Source organism: Salvelinus namaycush, chromosome 4, assembly GCF_016432855.1.
Source record: "Salvelinus namaycush isolate Seneca chromosome 4, SaNama_1.0, whole genome shotgun sequence".
In the NCBI taxonomy this organism is placed as follows: Eukaryota; Metazoa; Chordata; class Actinopteri; order Salmoniformes; family Salmonidae; genus Salvelinus; species Salvelinus namaycush.
Window position 1 is genome coordinate 10,920,126 of NC_052310.1, and position 20,437 is coordinate 10,940,562.

Sequence of the window (20,437 nt, forward strand, 5' to 3'; positions counted from 1 at the left end):
TGTAATTAGAGCAGTAAAAATAAATGTGTCATAACCGTGGTATACGGCTGTCTGCCAATCAGCATTCAGGGCTCGAACAACTGTTACGTATTGTTCAGTGACAAGTGTTAGATCAAGAAAAACCCTCCAAAAACAGGGCAAACCCTTTGAGAATAGCGAACCTCCCAAGCATGAAGAATACTACCCAAACTCCACAAATACAGCGCATGATGCTGCATCAGTACCCGAACCCCCCCTTCCCGTCTCTCATTTCTTTGGATAGTTTTGGCCTCTTCAAGCCAGTGTGTGAAATCTGTTCAGTGGGATGTTCATAATTCGGCATTCTGGGGTTTCTGTGGCACACTGCGTTGATAGTGGTAGCATGCGAGACGGCATAGCCTAATCACACACAGACCAGTGTGGAGGCAGAGCCTGGTGCCATAGCAGGTGTTACTGCATGGTGCGGGAGAGCGATGAGGGCCCGCCGCTGCACTTTTGCCCATAGACGTGGGAAGTATGGGTGCTGCAGCACCCCCTGATAAATGTTTTATAATAATAATTTAAAAAATAATACCACAAAATCAGTGAACTAGGCCTTTATTACTCCTTTACGAGAGGAGAAACATACTCATCAGCACCCCAACCCAAAACATCTTCCTGCGGCCATGCGCTGTGTGTGTACACACACACACTGTAAAAACACTAAGCACATATACATGTGTGTGCATGTGTATGTAGGCATGTGTGTGTGTGTGTGTTAACCCCGATCTGGGTGCTGCTTGGTGCTGCAGACTAAGTTGAGTGGAGAGGAGAGTGGAGGGCCTACTACTACCCCAGCTGCAGCAGCCCGGGGCCCCGGCCCAAAACGCTGTAATTATGTAGGATTAGTCGGGGGGGGGGGGGGGGCTCTCCCTCTCCAGACCGGCTGCCAAACATTTTGTCCCAGATTACTGCACTGCCACTAAGCAGCTGAACTCAGCCAGCGTCGGGCGGCTGCCCCGGGTGGAATTACACTGCCACGGACGGGGGGTGGCAGGGTCACAGGGCCCTTACCCCAGATCTGCCCTGTGCCCATGGAGGCTAAGTCATGTCAGACAGTCATACCCAGAGTCCTCCGGCTGTACTAATGCCAGGGGTCACACAATGGTGGGTGAGATCTGGTATTACTCAAGCACTACGTAGTGTGCCTACTTTGCCTAATGCATTTAGATGTCATTAAGGGATCTTGATTGCTTTCTAATTGCTTTTTGACTGCCACATCCATTTTGTACGACTTTTCTCTGAGCTCTGTGTGGATTGGTTGCCATACCACCTGCCATCTTCCTGTTTATCAGTGCGAAACGCAAGTGGAGTTAAAGACAAAGTGGGAGATAGTTAGATTTTTTTTTTATTCAAGCTTAATCAAAATGAGGTGTTTAGAGAGAAATCCTGAGTAACAACACAATTACTTACAAGTACAGTTTTTCATTTTGCCTGAACAAGGCAATAGAACAGAATCATTGTACACCTTTTTAAAAGAGCAGGTCAAGGGGTGTGTTAAAGACAACTGTTTTGCATCAAACTACACATGAACACAGCATAGCCTCCTGTTCATCCTCCAGCATATAAACACCAAATGTATTTGGACATTGAATTTTTTACATTTATACTCATTTTGGATTTGAGATTAAATGTTTCATATGAGGTGATACATAAAAAAGGTGACATTTTGTACTGAGGGTAATTTCATACCATGTAACCATTTAGAAATGAAAGCACTTTATGTATCGAGTCCCCCCCATATGAAGAAGTCATAAGGGAAAGGGGGATACCTAGTCAGTTGTACAACTGAATGCATTCAACTGAAATGTGTCTTCCGCATTTAACCCAACCCTTCTGAATCAGAGAGGTACGGGGGGCTGCCATAATCAACATCCACATCTTTGGGCCGCCGGTGGAACAGTGGGTTAACTGCCTTGCTCAGGGGCAGAACGACAGATTTTGACCTTGTCAGCTCGGGGATTCGATCCAGCAACCTTACTGTTACTGGGTTACCGGCCCAACGCTCTAACCACTAGGCTACCTGCTGCCCCTTTAATTCACTTAGTGTATTAAAGTAGTATTTGGTCCCATATTCCTAGCACACATCAAGCTTGTAACTACAAACTCCTTGGTTGCATTTGCAGTCTTATGTTTTGCCCAATAGTAACTGAATGGTGAATGATGACTGGAGTCATTTTCTAAGTGAGTAGATCACATGTTTCTGAACAGTTCTAAATGTATCCTGATATTGCCATGATTATTAAAAATCCTGAATGAATTTATTCATAATGATGAGTGAGAAAGTTACAAAGGCTACAACAAAACATGCAAACACCTCACCATTACCAACAACAGGTTAAGTTTGTTTTTTGGGGGGGGGGGGGGGGGGGGGGGGGGGGCGACCTTTGTGCCTCTAACTTTCTCACTCATCATTATTCACAATTATCCATTCATTATGGCATTCATCCACATTTATAATAAAAGTGACACAAAATTCAGTTCCTATTGGGCAAAACATTATCTGAAACAACCAAAACAAACTGCATATGCATCCAACAAGTTTGTAGTCACAAGCTTGATGTAGTCACTGTGTGCTATGAATATGGGACCAAATACTAAACTTTTGACCACTTTAATACACTGTTAGTGAATTTGTCCGAATACTTATGCCTTCTTCAAATGGGGGTACTAGATACATAAACCGTAAAAACAGATATATATATGAACATTTCCTCCAAAAAAAGGTGACATTTTGTACTGTCGCTCAAATCCAAAAATGCTGGAGTAAAGAGACATTTTAAATTGTAGCTTCACTGTCCAAATACATATGGTGTTGACTGTAGTGTCACACAACATATCAAGTACCTCAATGGATGAAACTGATCTGTTTTAACAGATTCCATCCATTCACAGAGATCGATCATTACTCCCCCCCCATCTCTGTGAATGGATGGAATCTGTAAAACAGATCAGTTTCATGCCACCCTCTCTGGGCTAACATGCTGTACACATAGAACCCCACCACACTATTCTCCCAACCCCAGAAGGCGGCATCAGAGAGAGTGCTTCAGAACGTCAAACACCTTCAGGGCAGACTCGATACAGCCGTCGAAATTGGAATGCGTGAAGCCATCGCCCCCACACACCAACAGAGGCTGGGACAGCAGCGTCATCTGCCCCGGGCAGTCGGCCACCGAGCTCCTCACCTAATTAGTCGAGAAAGAGGGGGGTAGAGAGTGAGGGGGGTGGGGGGGTCCTTCTGATTTTTGCGGTATTTCACGAGACTCTTTGGATAAATTTGAATTATTACCGATATTGACATTTTCAGGAAAATATGAATCTCTACACTACTTGCCACATATCTATTCACACAGATATAGTAGAACGAGAATTGAGAGAATTATTTGTTTGTACTACAATTATCCTGAAATCCCCAAAGTATTTTCTAACAGTCTGTGCTCAGGGTAGGTCTATACATGGTGGGATACAATGGAGGCTGCTGGAGGGGAGAACAATTCATAATAATGTCTGGAACGGCACCAAATACATGGAAACCATGCGCTTGATTTATTTGATACCATTCCACTCCAGTCATTACCACGAGCCCGTCCTCCCAAATTAAAGGTACCACCAACCACCTGTGGTGGGATAGTACAGATCAAGCCAGAAAAATGCACTGTCTTTGGCTAGACGAGCAGATATGAAATCAGCCTCGCAGCCAACGGTCTTCCTCATGTTTCAACCCTGAATGCCGAGAGTTCAGTGTGTTAATGATTTGGGAGTGTAAACACACAAGTCTGTGTACGTGTCATAGCAAGGGCCATTTTTAGAGGCTTCTGCTGGCCTGCACTGAGGTACAGTGCTAAGGGTAAGGAAATAGTATCCATTTCCTGCTGGGGCTTTTAATAGCCTACTACTGTGTGCTGATATCAACTCCCACTCTCCATCTCCCTCCATCCCCACTCCTCCCCAAAAACTAAATATTGTGTTTGCCCATGCATTTCTGAATGGTAATCACCATGTAAATCAATTGATAAGCATTCTTGTTGAAATCTAGCCATGGACAAATTGTTTGGTTTACTCTAGTGGTAAGTTGATACAGCAGGCCTGAGCTCTGCTGTCTCCATATACAGTGTGAGGCTGATTTTCCAGGGGAAAGAGCACGGAGAGTGAAGGAGGAGGGTGGTTTTGGACATTAAGATAAAATGCCCCAATATAAACACGTTTTATAGCAAGGAAAGCATGAGATTCTAGCAGCTGAGAATATGGCTGTTTCATGGCCAGGTCGCAGTTATAAATGAGAACTTGTTCTCAACTGGCCTACCTGGTTAAATAAAAGTGAAATAAATAACATAAGTATCTAAAGAGAGAGCAACCTATAACCTACATCTAAGCAACAGTTAACTACTATAACTTTTAGGATAAATAATTTCCTCAAGTTTAAATATATATTTTTTTACACTTGTCATTTAGCAGTCGCTCTTATCCATTTTTGTACTGGTCCCTTGTGGGAATTGAATCCACAACCCTGGTGTTGCAAGTGCCATGCTCTACCAACTGAGTCACACATGTTCCTCGCTCTCACAATGGTCTTTGCTAGAATGTCTGCTTGTGTATTTGACAGGGAGCTGATGTGTGTATGGTATGAGTGTGTGTGTGTATGAGTGCATGTGTATTACAGTATAAATGTGCATGTGTTCTATCATGGCCCGTCCAGTTCGTGGGCCTTGGCCCATGCTCTGGCACTCCCAGTGATGTGCCTCCCACACAAATGTTCTGTGGCCTCTGACCCCCAGCCCAGTCTCGCTTAGCAGAGTGTGTGTGAGTGTGTTGGAGAGGGAGAGAGAATGATAGAAAGAGCGAGAGAAAGAGCATGAGAGAGAGAGAGAGAAAGCAAGCGAGAGAGAGAAAGAGAATGATAGAGAGAGAGAAAGCGAGCGAGAAAGAGCGAGCGAGCGAAAGATCATGATGGAGAGAGCGAGAAAGAGCGAGAGAATGATAGAGCGAGAGAGAATGAAACCGAGAGAGAGAAAGAGCGAGAGATTGAGAGAAAGAGCGAGCGAGAGCGAAAGAGAAAGAGAGCACGAGAGAGAAAGAGCGAGCGAGAGAAAAAGTACACGAGAGAGAGAATGAAACCGAGAGAAAGAAAGAGGGAGAGAGAGAATGAGAGAGAAAGAGGGAGGGAGAGAGACATGTTCTTGTTCGACTTCAGTAATTAAAGCTATAGTGTCTGGTCCAAGAAGCTCAGAAATTCAGGGAAACATCACAGTAAGTAAACAGGACATTGGAGCTACTTGAAAAATGAACACCGTGTCCAACCAGTCTCCATTCACTATACTCATGTAGTTTATACACAAGCAGAGAAATGTAATGCACTGAAGTTTAATAGGGTTTGATCATGATAGATACAGCATGTCAATCCTCTACGTTGACCTTCTTTCCATGCATCGTGACAGGACTGTGAAGTAGAAACAGTTATTAATGAAGTAATGAAGACAAACCTCTTGACAGTCTACTTTATCTTCTCTCAAAGAAGGAATGCGGTAAAACTCCTGACCGAGTAACCCCACTCACCTGCGAGTATCTCCACTTCTGGCATTTGATGCTGTCGGGCTGTGGCAGGCCGGGCAGCAGCTTGTTCAGCTCCTCCAGGATGAGAGGCTCCACCTGCTCCTTTGCCTCCTCCAGGTGTTTGATACCAAAGGGAACACTGGTGTGAACCACCATGGAGGTACCGCACTCAGGGGATTCTGCACAGAAAGAAAGCACAGCACAGTTCAGAACCAATACCACCATGGATGGACTAACTCTGCTGACTTTGAACAGCACCACACAGGCATAGCTAAGAACACAGTGCAGTTACGTTTACAATGCAGGACAGTAGAAGTATCAATAAAAAATATATAAATATTTTAAGACATTTATGTTTAGGCCATACTGATCATTAGAAACAACTTCTAAGACAGTGAACTCTTAAATCTCACAGCTGAACAGTAAAAAAAAAGAAAGAAATACAAATCCAAAACCCCTACTGAATGTGTCCTCAATAGCGGGTCATGAGACGATTCGTTTTCAGAAAGAACTAAGACCTCAGATTTAAACAGCTGGAGATGGAAATAGCTAAGATGTTGAATAGAACCGAAAATCATCCTTGGCATCAAGATCGGTCCCCTAATCTAACAGCGGAATTCTTTGATAGGATTCTGACTCCAGGAAGAAAAAAAAGCACTTCCTTATCTCTGTCCTGATGTTTAATTAAGAGTTGCATGCCAATACCAAACGGGGGTCAAAACTGTGCACGCCGCCGACAACATACGTCATGGCTTTTTAATGAAACAGACTCCTGGCCCCAGAATCCCCTGTTTCTGCTCAACTAATATGACCAGCTTGATTTGTAATGCAAATGTCTCCCTCAGTCAGAGGTTGTTGTGTGTTGCATGTACAGGTACTGCCAAAAAGGTAACGTCAATGTAAAGTGTCTTGAAGCTGTTCTGGCCACCACGAGCCAGAATAGCTTCAATGCGTCTTTGCATAGATTCTACAAGTGTCTGGAACTCTATTGGAGGGATGCGACGCCATTTTTCCATGAGAAATTCTATCATTGTGTTTTGTTGATGGTGGTGGAAAACACAGTCTCAGGCACCGCTCCAGAATCTCCCATAAGTGTTCAATTGAGTTGAGATCTGGTGACTGAGGCCGCCATGGCGTGTGGTTTACATCGTTTTCATGCTCATCAACCACTCGTACCCTGTGGATGGGGACTTTGACATCCTATGGGAGCATAGCCATGGTATCCAAAATAATGGCCTGCCCAGCATTTTTACACATGACCCTAAGAATCATGGGATGTTAATTGCTTAATTACCTCAGGAATCACACCTTTGTGGAAGCACCTGGTTTCAATAGACTTTGTAATCCTCATTTCCTCAAGTGTTTCCTTTATTTTGGCAGTTACCTACATGTTGTGTTTTTGGTAACTGTACACACAACCGAAAGGCTTGTCTGCTGTGGGTCCGGCTGTGTGATGGTGACATCATGCAGGGAATGGACACAGTAAGGTCCTGTTTCTAATGACTGACAGACAACAGGCACAGACAGACAGGGCTCTGACCCATAAAGGATGCTTTGCGTTGATATATCGCGGCTGTACGTCGTGAAGTCATCTCTCTGATGAAAATGTCTTATAAACATATTTAAACTGATTGCGGAGAATAATAGTTTACCACAGCAAATAAACACGTCCCGCGATTGACTTGCCGGAGCGGGACACAGAGTTACCAGAAGGTCAATAATCTCTTCCTGCTCAGTTCATTTTTTCTTTAAAGCGGCAGACGAGACCATGTCGCGTGACTGAGCGTACACACAAACACAGCCAGCTGTTTTGTTTGGAGCTCAACTGGAGATGCTAAACTGACTTGTGGGAAACTTGGGAGCTGGGGATGCTCACTGTGGGGTCACAGAGACTCTACAGCACACATTCACTGGGGTCCAACTTTTGTCCAGTGGGCCATTCTGGGTTGGCTCATGGGTAAGAGAGACACTCTAACCAGTGTTTGGCATCACTGTGCCCAGGCAAAGGGCCAGCTAGAGAGAGAAAATGAGAGCGGGAGAGAAAGAGGAAGACAAACAAAGAGAAAGACAGAAAGAGGTGCGAAACCCAAACAGCGTATCCTGTGCGGAGGATATTTGTTGTCATGGTGACTGAACCCACAGATGACTGTTTCCCCCTGATCACTTGAGATGTGTCATTCCTGGAAGCATCTGCCGTTCTCCTCCAACAAAAAATTCAGTTCAGATGGATAGGGCAGAAATGGAGATGGAGACCATGTTAATATGACAGGGTTCTCCAACCCTGTTCCTGGAAAGCTACCCTCCTGTAGGTTTTCAATCCAACCCCAGTTATAACTATCAAATACATTTTTATGGTCACAAACATATATAGCAGATGTTATTGCGGGTGTAATGAAATGCTTGTGTTCTTAGCTCCAACAGTGCAGTAGTATTTAACAATACACACATCTAAAAAGTAAAAGAAACGAATTAAGAAATATTAGGACGAGCAATGTCGGAGTCCGGAATGTAATGGGATGTATAGACAATATGGACAGTATATAGAGTAAAAAATTTAGTATATCTGACGAATAGTATATGTACAGCGATTGTTAAATAGGATAGGCCTCGACTAGAATACAGTATAGAAGTATGATGTGGGTGAAACAGTACTGTATGTAAATATTATTAAAGTGACCAATGTTCCATGACTATGTACATAGGCCAGCAGCCTCTAAGGTGCAGGGTGGAATAACCGGGTGGTAGCCGGCTAGTAACAGTGACTAAGTTCAGGGCAGGGTACTGGGCGGAGCCTGGCTAGTGGTGACTATTTAAACAGTCAGATGGCCTGGAGATAGAAGCTGTTTTTCAGTCTCTGTCCCAGCTTTTATGCATCTGTACTGACCTTGCCTTCTAGATGGTAGAGGGGTTAACAGGCCGTGGCTCGGGTGGCTAAGATGCTTGACCTTCTTAGCCTTCCTGTGACACCAGGTGCTGTAGACGTCCTGGAGGGCAGGCAGTGTGCTCCCTGTGATGCGTTGGGCAGACTGCACCACCCTCTGGAGAGCCCTACAGTTGCGGACGTTGCAGTTGCCGTACCAGGCGGTGGTACAGCCCGACAAGATGCTCTCAATGGTGCATCTGTAGAAGTTTGTGAGGGTCTTAGGGGCCAAGCCGAATTCCTTCAGCCTCCTGGAGGTTGGAGGCTGTTGCGCCTTCTTCACCACACTGTCTGTGTGGGTGGACCGTCTCAGATTGGCAGTGATGTGTATGCAGAGGAACTTGAAGCTTTTACCTTCTCCACTGTGGCCCCATCAATGTGGATGGGGGCGTGCTCCCTATTACGGTCTCCTGAAGTCCACGGTCAGCTCCTTCCTACAGGACGGTATCTCTGTAGGAACCTACAGGACGGTATCTCTGTAGGAATGGTGTTAGGCGAGCCCTGTTATAATATGTAGGATATGACACAGAGGAGATGGACAGAGGGCTCTTTTGAAATTCATATCTCGGACTGTGCAAGGCCATGGTATAAAATATTAGATTTTTTTAATGGTATATGGCACCACTAAAAGGTGTTTGAGTAGCTGGTATTTAGAGCTCACAGAATCAGTTATTGGTTGTTTTATACGTAGGTAGGTAGAGGCTGGCACCAACTCTGCTTCCGAGGTAGAAGCAAGAGACTACAACGTTCACCAGGTAGAAAAACAAAGACAGGCTCCACTCAGAGCAAGTTGGCAACCAAGTTATGCAGTGTGCAATTTGCATTGGTTAACTTACTTTTATATGACACAGGGGCCCATTGTCCTGTCCTGTGGACTGACACTTGGTCACAGCAAGCGCCCCGTTTTAGACCACTGCAGAGAGTTGGAGAGACACTCCACAGCTATTCTTACAGCGCCTCTCCTGCTCTCTGCATTCACAAGCTATCAAAGGGCCATTCAGAAATAATCTGAGAGAAGTTTGCTTGCACACTACTACCCTGCTTAATCAGGCGGGAAGTGAGCTGGGAACTGGCGGGTTGATGGTATCAAATCCATTGCCTGCAGTAGTGACCTTGAGCAAGCTCCCCGGACACCCAGTGTGGCAGCCCCCCACAACTCTACAAAAACCCGGATACAGTGAGTTCGGAAAGTATTCAGAAAATTACTTTTTCCACATTTTGTTACGTTACAGCCTTATTCTAAAATAGATTAAATATTTTTTTCCCCTGATCAATCTACACCACACACACAATACCCCATAATGACAAAGCAAACTTTTTACTAATTTATAAAAAAAGAAATACTGAAATATCACATCTACGTAAGTATTCAGACCCTTTACTCAGTACTTTGTTGAAGCACCTTTGGCAGTGATTACAGCTTTGAGTGTCTTGGGCATGACGCTACAAACTTGGCACACCTGTATTTGGGGAGTTTCTCCCATTCTTCTCTGCAGATCCTCTCAAGCTCTGTCAGGTTGGTTGGGGAATGTCGCTGCACAGCTATTTTCTGGTCTCTCCAGAGATGTTCCATTGGGTTCAAGTCCGGGCTCTGGCTGGGCCACTCAAGGACATTCGGAGACTTGTTCCGAAGCCACTCCTACGTTGTCTTGGCTGTGTGCTATGGGTTGTTGTCCTGGTGGAAGGTGAACCTTTGGCCCAGTCTGATGTCCTGAGTGCTCTAGAGTAGGTTTTCATCACGGATCTCTTTTCTTTGCTCCGTTCATCTATCCCTCAATCCTGACTAGTCTCCCAGTCCCTGCTGCTGAAAGACATCCCCACAGCATGATACTGCCACCACCACGCTTCATGGTAGGGATGGTGCCAGGTTTCCTCCAGACGTGATGCTTAGCATTCAGGCCAAAGAGTTGAATCTTGGTTTCATCAGACCAGAGAATCTTGTTTCTCATGGTCAGTCCTTTAGGTGACTTTTGGAAAACTCCAAGCGGGCTGTCGTGTGCCTTTTACTGAGGAGTGGCTTCCGTCTGGCCATGCTACAGTACCATAAAAGCCTGATTGGTGGAGGGCTGCAGAGACGGTTGTCCTTGGGGAAGGTTCTCCCATCTCCACAGAGAAACTCTGGAGCTCTGTCAGAGTGACAATTGGGTTCTTGGTCCCCTACCTGACCAAGGCCCTTTTTCTCCGATTGCTCAGTTTGTCCGGGCGGCCAGCTCTAGGAAGAGTCTTGGTGGTTCCAAACTTCCATTTAAGAATGATGGAGGCCTTGGGGACCTTCAATGCTGCAGAAATGTTTTGGTACCCTTCCCCAGATCTGTGCCTCGACACAATCCTGTCTCGGAGCTCTATGGACAGTTCCTTCAACCTCATGGCTTGGTTTTTGCTCTGACATGCACTCAACTGTGGGACCTTATATAGACGGTTGTGTGCCTTTCCAAATAATGTCCAATCAATTTAATTTAGCACAGGTGGACTCCAATCAATTTGTAGAAACATCTCAAGGATGATCAATGGAAACAGGATGCACCTGAGCTCAATTTAAAGTCTCATAGCAAAGGCTCTGAATACTTATGTAAATAATGTACTTACATATATTTTTTAAATTATTATTATTATAAAAAAAAAAATGTAACCCCCTTTTTCTCCCCAATTTCGTGGTATCCAATTGTTAGTAATTACTATCTTGTCTCATCGCTACAACTCCCATACGGGCTCGGGAGAGACGAAGGTCGAAAGCCATGCATCCTCCGAAACACAACCCAACCAAGCCGCTTCTTAACACAGCGCGCATCCAACCCGGAAGCCAGCCGCACCAATGTGTCGGAGGAAACTCTGTGCACCTGGCAACCTTGGTTAGCGTGCACTGCGCCCGGCCCGCCACAGGAGTCGCTGGTGCGCGATGGGACAAGGATATCCCTACCGGCCAAACCTTCCCTAACCCGGACGACGCTGGGCCAATTGTGCATCGCCCCACGGACCTCCCGGTCGCGGCCGGCTGCGACAGAGCCTGGGCGCGAACCCAGAATCTCTGGTGGCACAGCTAGCGCTGCGATGCAGTGCCCTAGACCACTGTGCCACCCGGGAGGCCCCTGTATTTACATTTTTAATACATTTCTTAAAAATGCAAAAAACGTTTTTCGCTTTGGCATTATGGGGAATTTTGATGTCATTATGGGGTATTGTGTATAGATTGATTAAATACATTGATGAGGACAATTTTAGAATAAGGCTGTAACGTATCAAAAATGTGGAAAAAGTCAAGTATGTATATGTTTGTGTGTCTTTAGGAGGGGTTGTGATAAAAATCGAAATGTACATTTCGGTTGGACCTTGTGGAATTGACCGATGAAGTGATCTTTATCTTAATACCCCCCCCCCGTACTGTGAGACATCCATGTCTTCATCACTAGAAAAGACTAAAGGTTTGATATCATTTAAAAGCTTCAAAACATGGCTGTGAAACAAAGGAAACATTTCTGTAATTTTTTTTATAAAAAAACATTTAACCTTTAACTTCTCTAGGATAGGGGGCAGCATTTTCACTTTGGATGAATAGCGTGCCCAGAGTGAACTGCCTCCTACTCTGTCCCAGATGCTAATATATGCATATTATTATTACTATTGGATATAAAACACTCTGATGTTTCTAAAACTGTTTGAATGATGTCTGTGAGTATAACAGAACTCATATGGCAGGCAAAAACCTGAGAAAAAATCCAAACAGGAAGTGAGAATTCTGAGGCTGGTCGATTTTCAACTCATCGCCTATTGAAATCCCAGTGGGATATGGATATGTTTGCACTTCCTACGCCTTCCACTAGATATCAACAGTCTGTAGAACGTTGAATGAAGCTTCTACTGTGATGTGGGGCCGGATGGGAGCTGTTTGAGTCAGTGGTCTGGCAGAGAGCCAGTTCCTGGTCACGCGCATTCCACATGATATCGACTTGCGTTCCATTACTTCTATAGACACAAAGGAATTCTCCGGTTGGAACGTTATTGAATATTTATGATAACAACATCCTAAAGACTGATTCTCTACTTAGTTTGACAAGTTTATTCGACCTGTAATATAACTTTTTGAAGTTTTCGTCCGACGTTCGCCTGGATCTGCGCGAGCGTTTGGATATGTGTACTATACGTGCTAACAAAAGTAGCTACTTGGACATAAATAATGGACATTATCGAACAAAACAACAATTTATTGTGGAACTAGGATTCCTGGGAGTGCATTCTGATGAAGATCATCAAAGGTAAGGGAATATTTATGATGTCATTTCGTATTTCTGTTGACTCCAACATGGCGGAGAAATGTTGTTTCTATCTGCTTTTTCCATAATTTAAAAAAAAAATCTGACACAGCGGTTGCATTAAGAACAAGTGTATCTTTAATTCTATGTGAAACATATATCTTTCATCAAAGTTTATGTATTTCTGTTATTTGATATGGCTCTGCAATTTCTCCAGATATTTTGGAGGCATTTCTGAACATGGCGCCAATGTAAACTGATATTTTTGGATATAAATATGCACATTATCGAACAAAACATACATGTATTGTGTAACATGATGTCCTATGAGTGTCATCTGATGAAGATCAAAGGTTAGTGATTAATTCTCTCTCTTTCTGCTTTTTGTGACTCCTATCTTTGGCTGGGAAAATGGCTGTGTTTTTCTGTGGCTATGTACTGACCTAACATAATCGTTTGGTGTGCTTTCGCCGTAAATCCTTTTTGAAAGCAGACATGTTGGCTGGATTCACAACAAGTGTAGCTTTAATTTGGTGTCTTTCATGTGTGATTTCATGAAAGTAAGATTTTTATAGTAATTTATTTGAATATGGCGCTCTGCATTTTCTCTGGCTTTTGGCCAAGTGGGACGTTAGCGTCCCACATATCCCAGAGAAGTTAACATCAATTATCTAAAAACACGTAAAAAATGGATTCATTTTTACATAATCTGAGGTGTTTGTGTCGTGCCCACCATCGTTTGAGACACAGCATACTCTTGAATACATGGTGGGTGTCATGTTTTGGCTGATAAAAGAACTCAAATAGGGAATTTATATTTTCAAAATGGTAGCACGAAGATGGTTGGAGGTCCATACATCAGAGAATGTTGGCTTGAATGGGAATATCAGTTTTTTTTAATTATACTGTCAATCTTCCATAGGAAACCTATTGAAATCAAAGACACAGATAATGAAATATACATTCCTATTTAAGTTGGCATTCGCCAGTGGGTGGACCAGAAAGCCACCTTTGTGGTAGTAATTGTGAGATAAAACTTCAATTCAAATAACATTTCAATGATGTACCAACTAAATGATACTGGTCTGAAAGTAGATTTCAAATCTATTAATTCTATTTCTATGATTGAAATGACACCCACACTTTATTCAAGAGTATGCTGTGTCTTAACCGATGGCGGGCACCACAAACACCTCAGATTATGTAAAAAGGGTATAAAAAAATGTAAAAAGGGTATAAACTACATATGTATAATAAAAATAAAATAAATGATATATATATTTTAAATGGCTTATATATATATATATATATATATATAAAGCCATTTAAAATGTTTCTTTTTAAATTGATAAGGATTTAAAAAAAATAAAAAATTATACAAACTTTTTTTCAAGGAATTACAAAATACTTTGACAAAACTGTTTGTAAGGATTTCAATGATATAAAACTCAACCGTTTATATTTTCCAGTGATGAAGACATGGATGTCTCATGGTATGGTAGGGTATGCAACATGGGTCAACATTAAGCACCTTCATCCCCTGAATGTTTTGGCATTCAGGTCAAAAAAGTAACTTTATGAACACTTCTATGATGGGCAAATATGTACGGAAAATGGTAAAATTTGTCTACTATTCTTGTGGGGACTTCTGGTCCCCACAAGTATAGTTAAACATGTCCACACACACAAATACATATATTTCTCTCTCTGAAACACACACACACACAAACCCCTCCAGGTGTGATATAAGAGGATGTTGTTCCTTCTTATAGCAGCCGAGAGGCAGTGGTTTTGTAGCAGAGATCAGAGCTGTTAATGAAGGCTGGTGCATGTGCGTGTTCGCAGAAGCCTGACCTCAGGGTGCTGTGCTCCCCTGCTCAGCGTCTAATGAGTCTCCCTCCTGTGTTCAATCAGTAATGAAGCCTGACTACCAATGGACTGACTGGGCAAGCCCAGCACTCAGGGAGCCAATCGAAAACTTAGGACTATGGAGGGTCTCCCCAGCACCATCAAAAAAAGGTTGAGTTTGAATGAAAACATCACAACTTGTATATTGGGATTTTGAATGCACACAAAATGCAGCTTCATAAAGTCAAGGAAGAATTCGGTGGACTGAAGGCATAAGCTGGCATGGAAAGTTACATGCCTGCTGAACAGTGGTACTCAATTAGAGAGAAATTCTGACGCATGCCTTCCAGAGAGGGAGAAAGAGAAGCAGAAAATCAAACAGAAAGAGAGAGAGTGAGTCAGACAGAGAGAAAAAGAGAGTGAGTCAGACAGACAGGAGAAAGAGAGTGGGAGTCAGACAGACAGACAAAGAGAGACAGACAGAAAGAGAGTGGTAGCACTGACCTAAATTGGCTTATCGCCAATGGCGATGAAGCAAAAAAATATATTTTTTAATTGATTAGGTAAAAAAAAAAAAATAGATTAATGCATAGCGGGGTAGGGTGAGATGAGGCGGCGGAGGGGTGGGGAGAGAACGAGAGAGCGAGAGAGAGCGAGCAAGAGAGTGAGACAGAGAGAGACACAGGCAGAGAGAGAGAGAGAGACACAGGCAGAGAGAGAGAGAGAGACATGGCAGCAATAAAATGGTAGCACTGACCTAAATTGCGCTTTTTATCATCAATGGCGATGAAGCGAATGCAGGGATTATTGGAGATGTACTTGGCGGCCCAGGGGACGTCGATGTGAGCCTGGGCTTTGTAGAAGAGGCCCAGCGCATAGCGCGACGAATAGCTCACCGCCTCAAGCTGCTGCCGCTGACTCTTCTCTAGCACTGCAGCATAGAGAAACAGAGGGACAATGTCAGGGTCTATACGCCTGTTAACATGCCAGTATCAGGTAGCCTAACCTGGACACACACAACCTACACTTACAATGAATACCACTGAGGTGATGGGACTGTGTACCAAAGTCTAGGTCCCAGTCAAGCTAACATTTACCAGTATCAGGCTTCACTCATTCATTCCCACTGAGCCCTCAACAACGGGGCATTAATGGCTCTACACAGTAGTCTACGAAACGGATCCGACGGAGGTTCGTTTGCGTTGCTCTCTACAAAGTCAGATTGCGTAGACTGTGACACCACTGTGGAGAGCCCTTCAGATGACATAGATTACATTTTCTTAAAGGATTTGATCCAAGCAGGTTTACAGCAGCGACATTAATGCAATCTTGAAAAAATAATTAAAATACTCTGCATGTTAGGCTCCAGTTATGATATGAATTATATTGTAACTTGACCCATATAAAAGCATGTCTAATGAGGTGCTCAGAGTATGATCATTGAGCAAGCATTCAGTCTACTGAGGCAAGATAGCTACCGCCTATCAGACCACATGCATAAGATTGGGTGCAACTAAACGAACATCCATTATTGCAAAGACTGAGTGGAGGGCGAAAAGAGGTTCTCTCCTTAGTTTATTTATAAGTGTTTGGATTTTTTTTATTTTTAAAATGCTGTTTCGTCTGGAACATCTGTTGTTTATTGGCCTCTGAAGCATCAGCTTGGCCGTGCTTTAGTTATTTAGGGCCCCAGAGTGTAGAGCATATACAGGTCAAAGGTCAACGCTGTGGATTCTAATACATATTTCTACGAGACACGTTGGAAAGAAAATCTTCTCATTGAGGCCAACAGTGGGTCCTAAGAAAAAGCAGCAAGTAAACTAACCCTATGGTCGTCTCTGGACGGTCCTAAACAAATACATGACTGAGGCAATTCCAGGAGAGCAGAATCAATATGTGGGTAGAACGATGTCTCACTAAAGTTCACGTATGACCGGTTGTGCGACAACCATTTCTGAATCCGAACAACGACTTACAACAGGTCAATAGAAAATATATTTTTTTAACTGCAAACAAGATTTACCAAGAATGTAAAACAGGGCCAAAAGGGCCAAAGATATAAAAAATGAAGTGAGGCTTACAAAGCCCCCAAAAAAGTCCATGAGCACAAGTCATGTTAACATATTGCATAGTACAAATAACAAGCACCACATCTGTACGCTTAACATCCCAGCGACAAAAGCTATTAAATCAACAGAATGAAAAATGATCCGCCCAGTAGTCCCAATGCTGTAGTTTCACTACTGCACGGAACACTTGCAAATGGTCATCTAATTAGCGCCACACCGAGCTGACGATGGGGGAATATGACAGTGCCAGTCACAAGGTCACATGACTTTCCCAGGATATGGAGCCTTTTATCATTATCTGTGTCATCCAGGAACATCTGGCCCAGATTAGGCCCATGTAAATGTGGCTCTTGGTACGACCGGGCAATCTGCTGCAGCATCGCACAAACACCCGGCCAGCGCGCGCACGCACGCACGCACGCACACAAAAAGGGGATAATGCAAAACCACTATCTGATAGATATATAAAGATATATATCTATCTATGAGGCTTTCTGTTTCTCATGGAAATTAAGCAAGCCCATTGTTAGCTGCTGTTTAAAGATTTCAGACACAGGCAGGGTAGGAACCAATCTAGTCAAAATATACCATTTGAGACAGTAAAGTCCCACACCAACTGTGGATTCAGTACTCTATTCACAAACGCATTACGCTTAACTACAGTCAGACCCTGAGGTAACATTTGGTCATGGAACATACTTGAATGATCTGAATAGAGACAAACCTTTTGAAAGGCTTGTTCTACTGAGCGGTCAGCATTGGGGTCCACCTAAACCTCACTCACGGAGCTGTTTAAGATATAGCCCTAGTAGATCGGAGGGGAAAGAGAATTTCGGCTCAAAATGATCCTGAACAATGCTGCTTGTTCCAATGAGCTGTTCATGGAATCCTCAGACAGTCCTCCAGCCACGTGAAGGCTGCTCCATTCCATCTCATTAACCTTTTTCTACTAAGTCTGACCTGATAAAGGCTCATTGAAGGTTCACTCATCCCGCTTTCTTCAGTGGTGTGGACTCAAGTGTTTTGTTGTGGGTGGCTGTGAGAGATGCCGTCCAATGTGACGATCATCTGGGGGGAGTTATTGTGTCCAGTGCACCAATTCTAGCACAGACGTCCAACAGGTTGTGGTAGGAACACTTCTTGGTATGAACAAATATGGAACGGGTATATGTGTCAAATACCTTGTGTTCAGGCCTGTAAATATACAGTGCATTACAACATTCTGTAAATATCTATCAGTTAAAGTAATCAAAACACTAGGAACCATTCCTTTCCATATCTATTGCTTTACTGACTAGGACACTCAATATTCATTCTGCACAACAAGACGACGACAGATAAATGTGCAAAAGGCTGGGGCCTCTTTGGTCCTCCAAGCAGAAGGGAGGGCCTCTCCAACCCCCTTCATTCACCACGAGACAGCACTACAACACACTCACACGTGCTCACAAACACACACACACACACATGCTTGCACACACACGCCATCCTCACACACACACTTGTCACCACGGAGGCCTCTGGGGTGGGGGTGCCTGCACTCTGTTTGTTCATACATTCCCTCGGGTCCTCTCTGCAGAGACCTGGCCAGCTGCCGTGGCAGGCCTGAGAGAGTGGCTCCCTCCAACCCTGGCAGCTTTGAACAAATGCTTTACAGCTCCTATAAAAACACATTCAGAGCATACGGTTCATCACCAAAAGAATCCATATGAGCCGGCGGCTTTTCTATATGATCACCTGGATGTGTAGCAGCCAGGGATCTCTATGAAGGTCTTTGGTGTGTGTGTGTGTGAGATGAAGATAAAGAAAGAACAAGTATGTGTGTATGTGCACGCACGCGCCGACACAGTTGTGTGAGTGCAGATGAGAAGGTTCACATTTTCCAGCGTGGTTGTGGTGCATTCAGTGTGGCTGCCGCCGCTGTGTGTGTGTGCGCGTGCGCCAGTGGCCGCCCTGATCTTTGATGTAGGAGTGGGCTTGCGTGCACTGCACACACACCGCTGAGACACGTGTTGACAGGAGAACTCTGGAGGCCCATACGTAGTCCTCTGAGATACAGATATGACACGGACACCTGGCAGAGCAACAGCCCCTTCACTCCTAACGGAGGTCCTGGTGCCAGCGATGGGTGGGCAGAGCTACAGCCCCTTCACTCCTAACGGAGGTCCTGGTGCCAGCGATGGGTGGGCAGAGCTACAGCCCCTTCACTCCTAACGGAGGTCCTGGTGCCAGCGATGGGTGGGCAGAGCTACAGCCCCTTCACTCCTAACGGAGGTCCTGGTGCCAATGATGGGTGGGCAGAGCTACAGCCCCTTCACTCCTAACGGAGGTCCTGGTGCCAGCGACGGGTGGGCAGAGCTCTCAGCAGGAGCAGGGTTTCATCCAACCAGAGTCTCTCTGGGCCATAAGGCCCAAAGCTGTAGAGATGCATCTACTATAACACTGCCTTCTGTTCTATTTTCCTAAATGTGCAGATAGTGCATACTCATTGGCTGAATGCACAGCACATATAGTATAGTAGCAAAGGTAAAACGAACAATTCCTTTTAAAAATGCCCCTCAGGTATGCTTTATGGAGGTCTTTAAATCACAATTGGGACTGTCTATGGTCTATACCCCCCTACTTTAAGGATTCATGCCACCAGTCAATTACAATGGACCCTCAGGCTTATTGTCTGATGGCTATCAATGCCTTAATTACAATGCATTTCTTTATGAAAGAGGAAAAGGGAGGAGCTTTGTATAGTGAAGTGAAAGGTGGATGTGGAACTTACAGTATCTATTGTCATCACCACAGTAAGGGCGGGAGGGAGGGGAGGCATACTGGAAAGCGTGAAAGAAAAAAAAGCTTCCACTAACGCGTGCTCAATGTTAAGGTCATGGTCCATGGCAAACAAATAGCACACAGAGCTTCCTTATCTGGTTGTGTGTTATGATACCTAACAACGTCATCCATGGTTGACCACAGAAAGCCTTTAACCCCATTCAAATACATTTGAAAAACTTCTAACCTAATTTCAACATTCACCATGAGGTGTTCAGAAGACACGCAGCGGTTACAATTTGGAAGAAATACATTGCACTTACGTACATTGATGTATGGTCAACTGGGACATGCAGTGAATGATGTATGGTCAACTGGGACATGCAGTGAATGATATATGGTCAACTGGGACATGCAGTGAATGATGTATGGTCAACTGGGACATGCAGTGAATGATATATGGTCAACTGGGACATGCAGTGAATGATGTATGGTCAACTGGGACATGCAGTGAATGCACATCACAAAATTGCACTCGTGAAGGACATCCTATGAAGGATACAACGCATCCTTGGAAAAATGTCAAATTGCATTTCCTCGATTCCTCACATCCTCTCTCCTCGCCTCATCCTCCAAACCCATTGGATGAGAAGGTCAGAGGGGCGGGATCTCTAACCTTCTCATCCAATGGGTTTTGAGAAGGAGGCGAGAAGACGTGAGTAAATCAGGGAAATGCAATTCAGATTCTCCCCTGCTCCCCTCTCCTGTGTCCACCTGTCCTCTAGTCAGGAGACATGCTCCCCTCTCCTGTGTCCACCTGTCCTCTCGTCAGGAGACATGCTCCCCTCTCCTGTGTCCACCTGTCCTCTCGTCAGGAGACCTGCTCCCCTCTCCTCTAGTCAGGAGACATGCTCCCCTCACGTCGCCGTCCCTGGAGGAAACCGCTTCATCCCTCCACGCCGCAATCTCTTTTCACCTAATTGCATTTTTTGTCAAACCTTGTAAAGGATCTGTGCGGG

At 44.3% G+C, this 20,437-nt stretch overlaps 1 protein-coding gene across 2 annotated transcripts in view; it reads right to left on the reverse strand.

Annotated features, from left to right (window-relative positions):
• Positions 1-2,373: 2,373 nt before the first annotated feature.
• The window catches only part of rnls (renalase, FAD-dependent amine oxidase), a 42,350-nt gene continuing 24,286 nt past the window's right edge, over positions 2,374-20,437 (reverse strand). For both annotated transcript variants that reach the window (XM_038991136.1, XM_038991137.1), the window contains exons 5-7: positions 15,344-15,517; positions 5,575-5,750; positions 2,374-3,206 (exon numbers count right to left, since the gene is read on the reverse strand). In XM_038991136.1, coding sequence (XP_038847064.1) covers positions 3,054-3,206; positions 5,575-5,750; positions 15,344-15,517 — 503 coding nt within the window. In that variant the 3' untranslated portion in view covers positions 2,374-3,053. The remainder of the gene's footprint in view (positions 3,207-5,574; positions 5,751-15,343; positions 15,518-20,437) is intronic.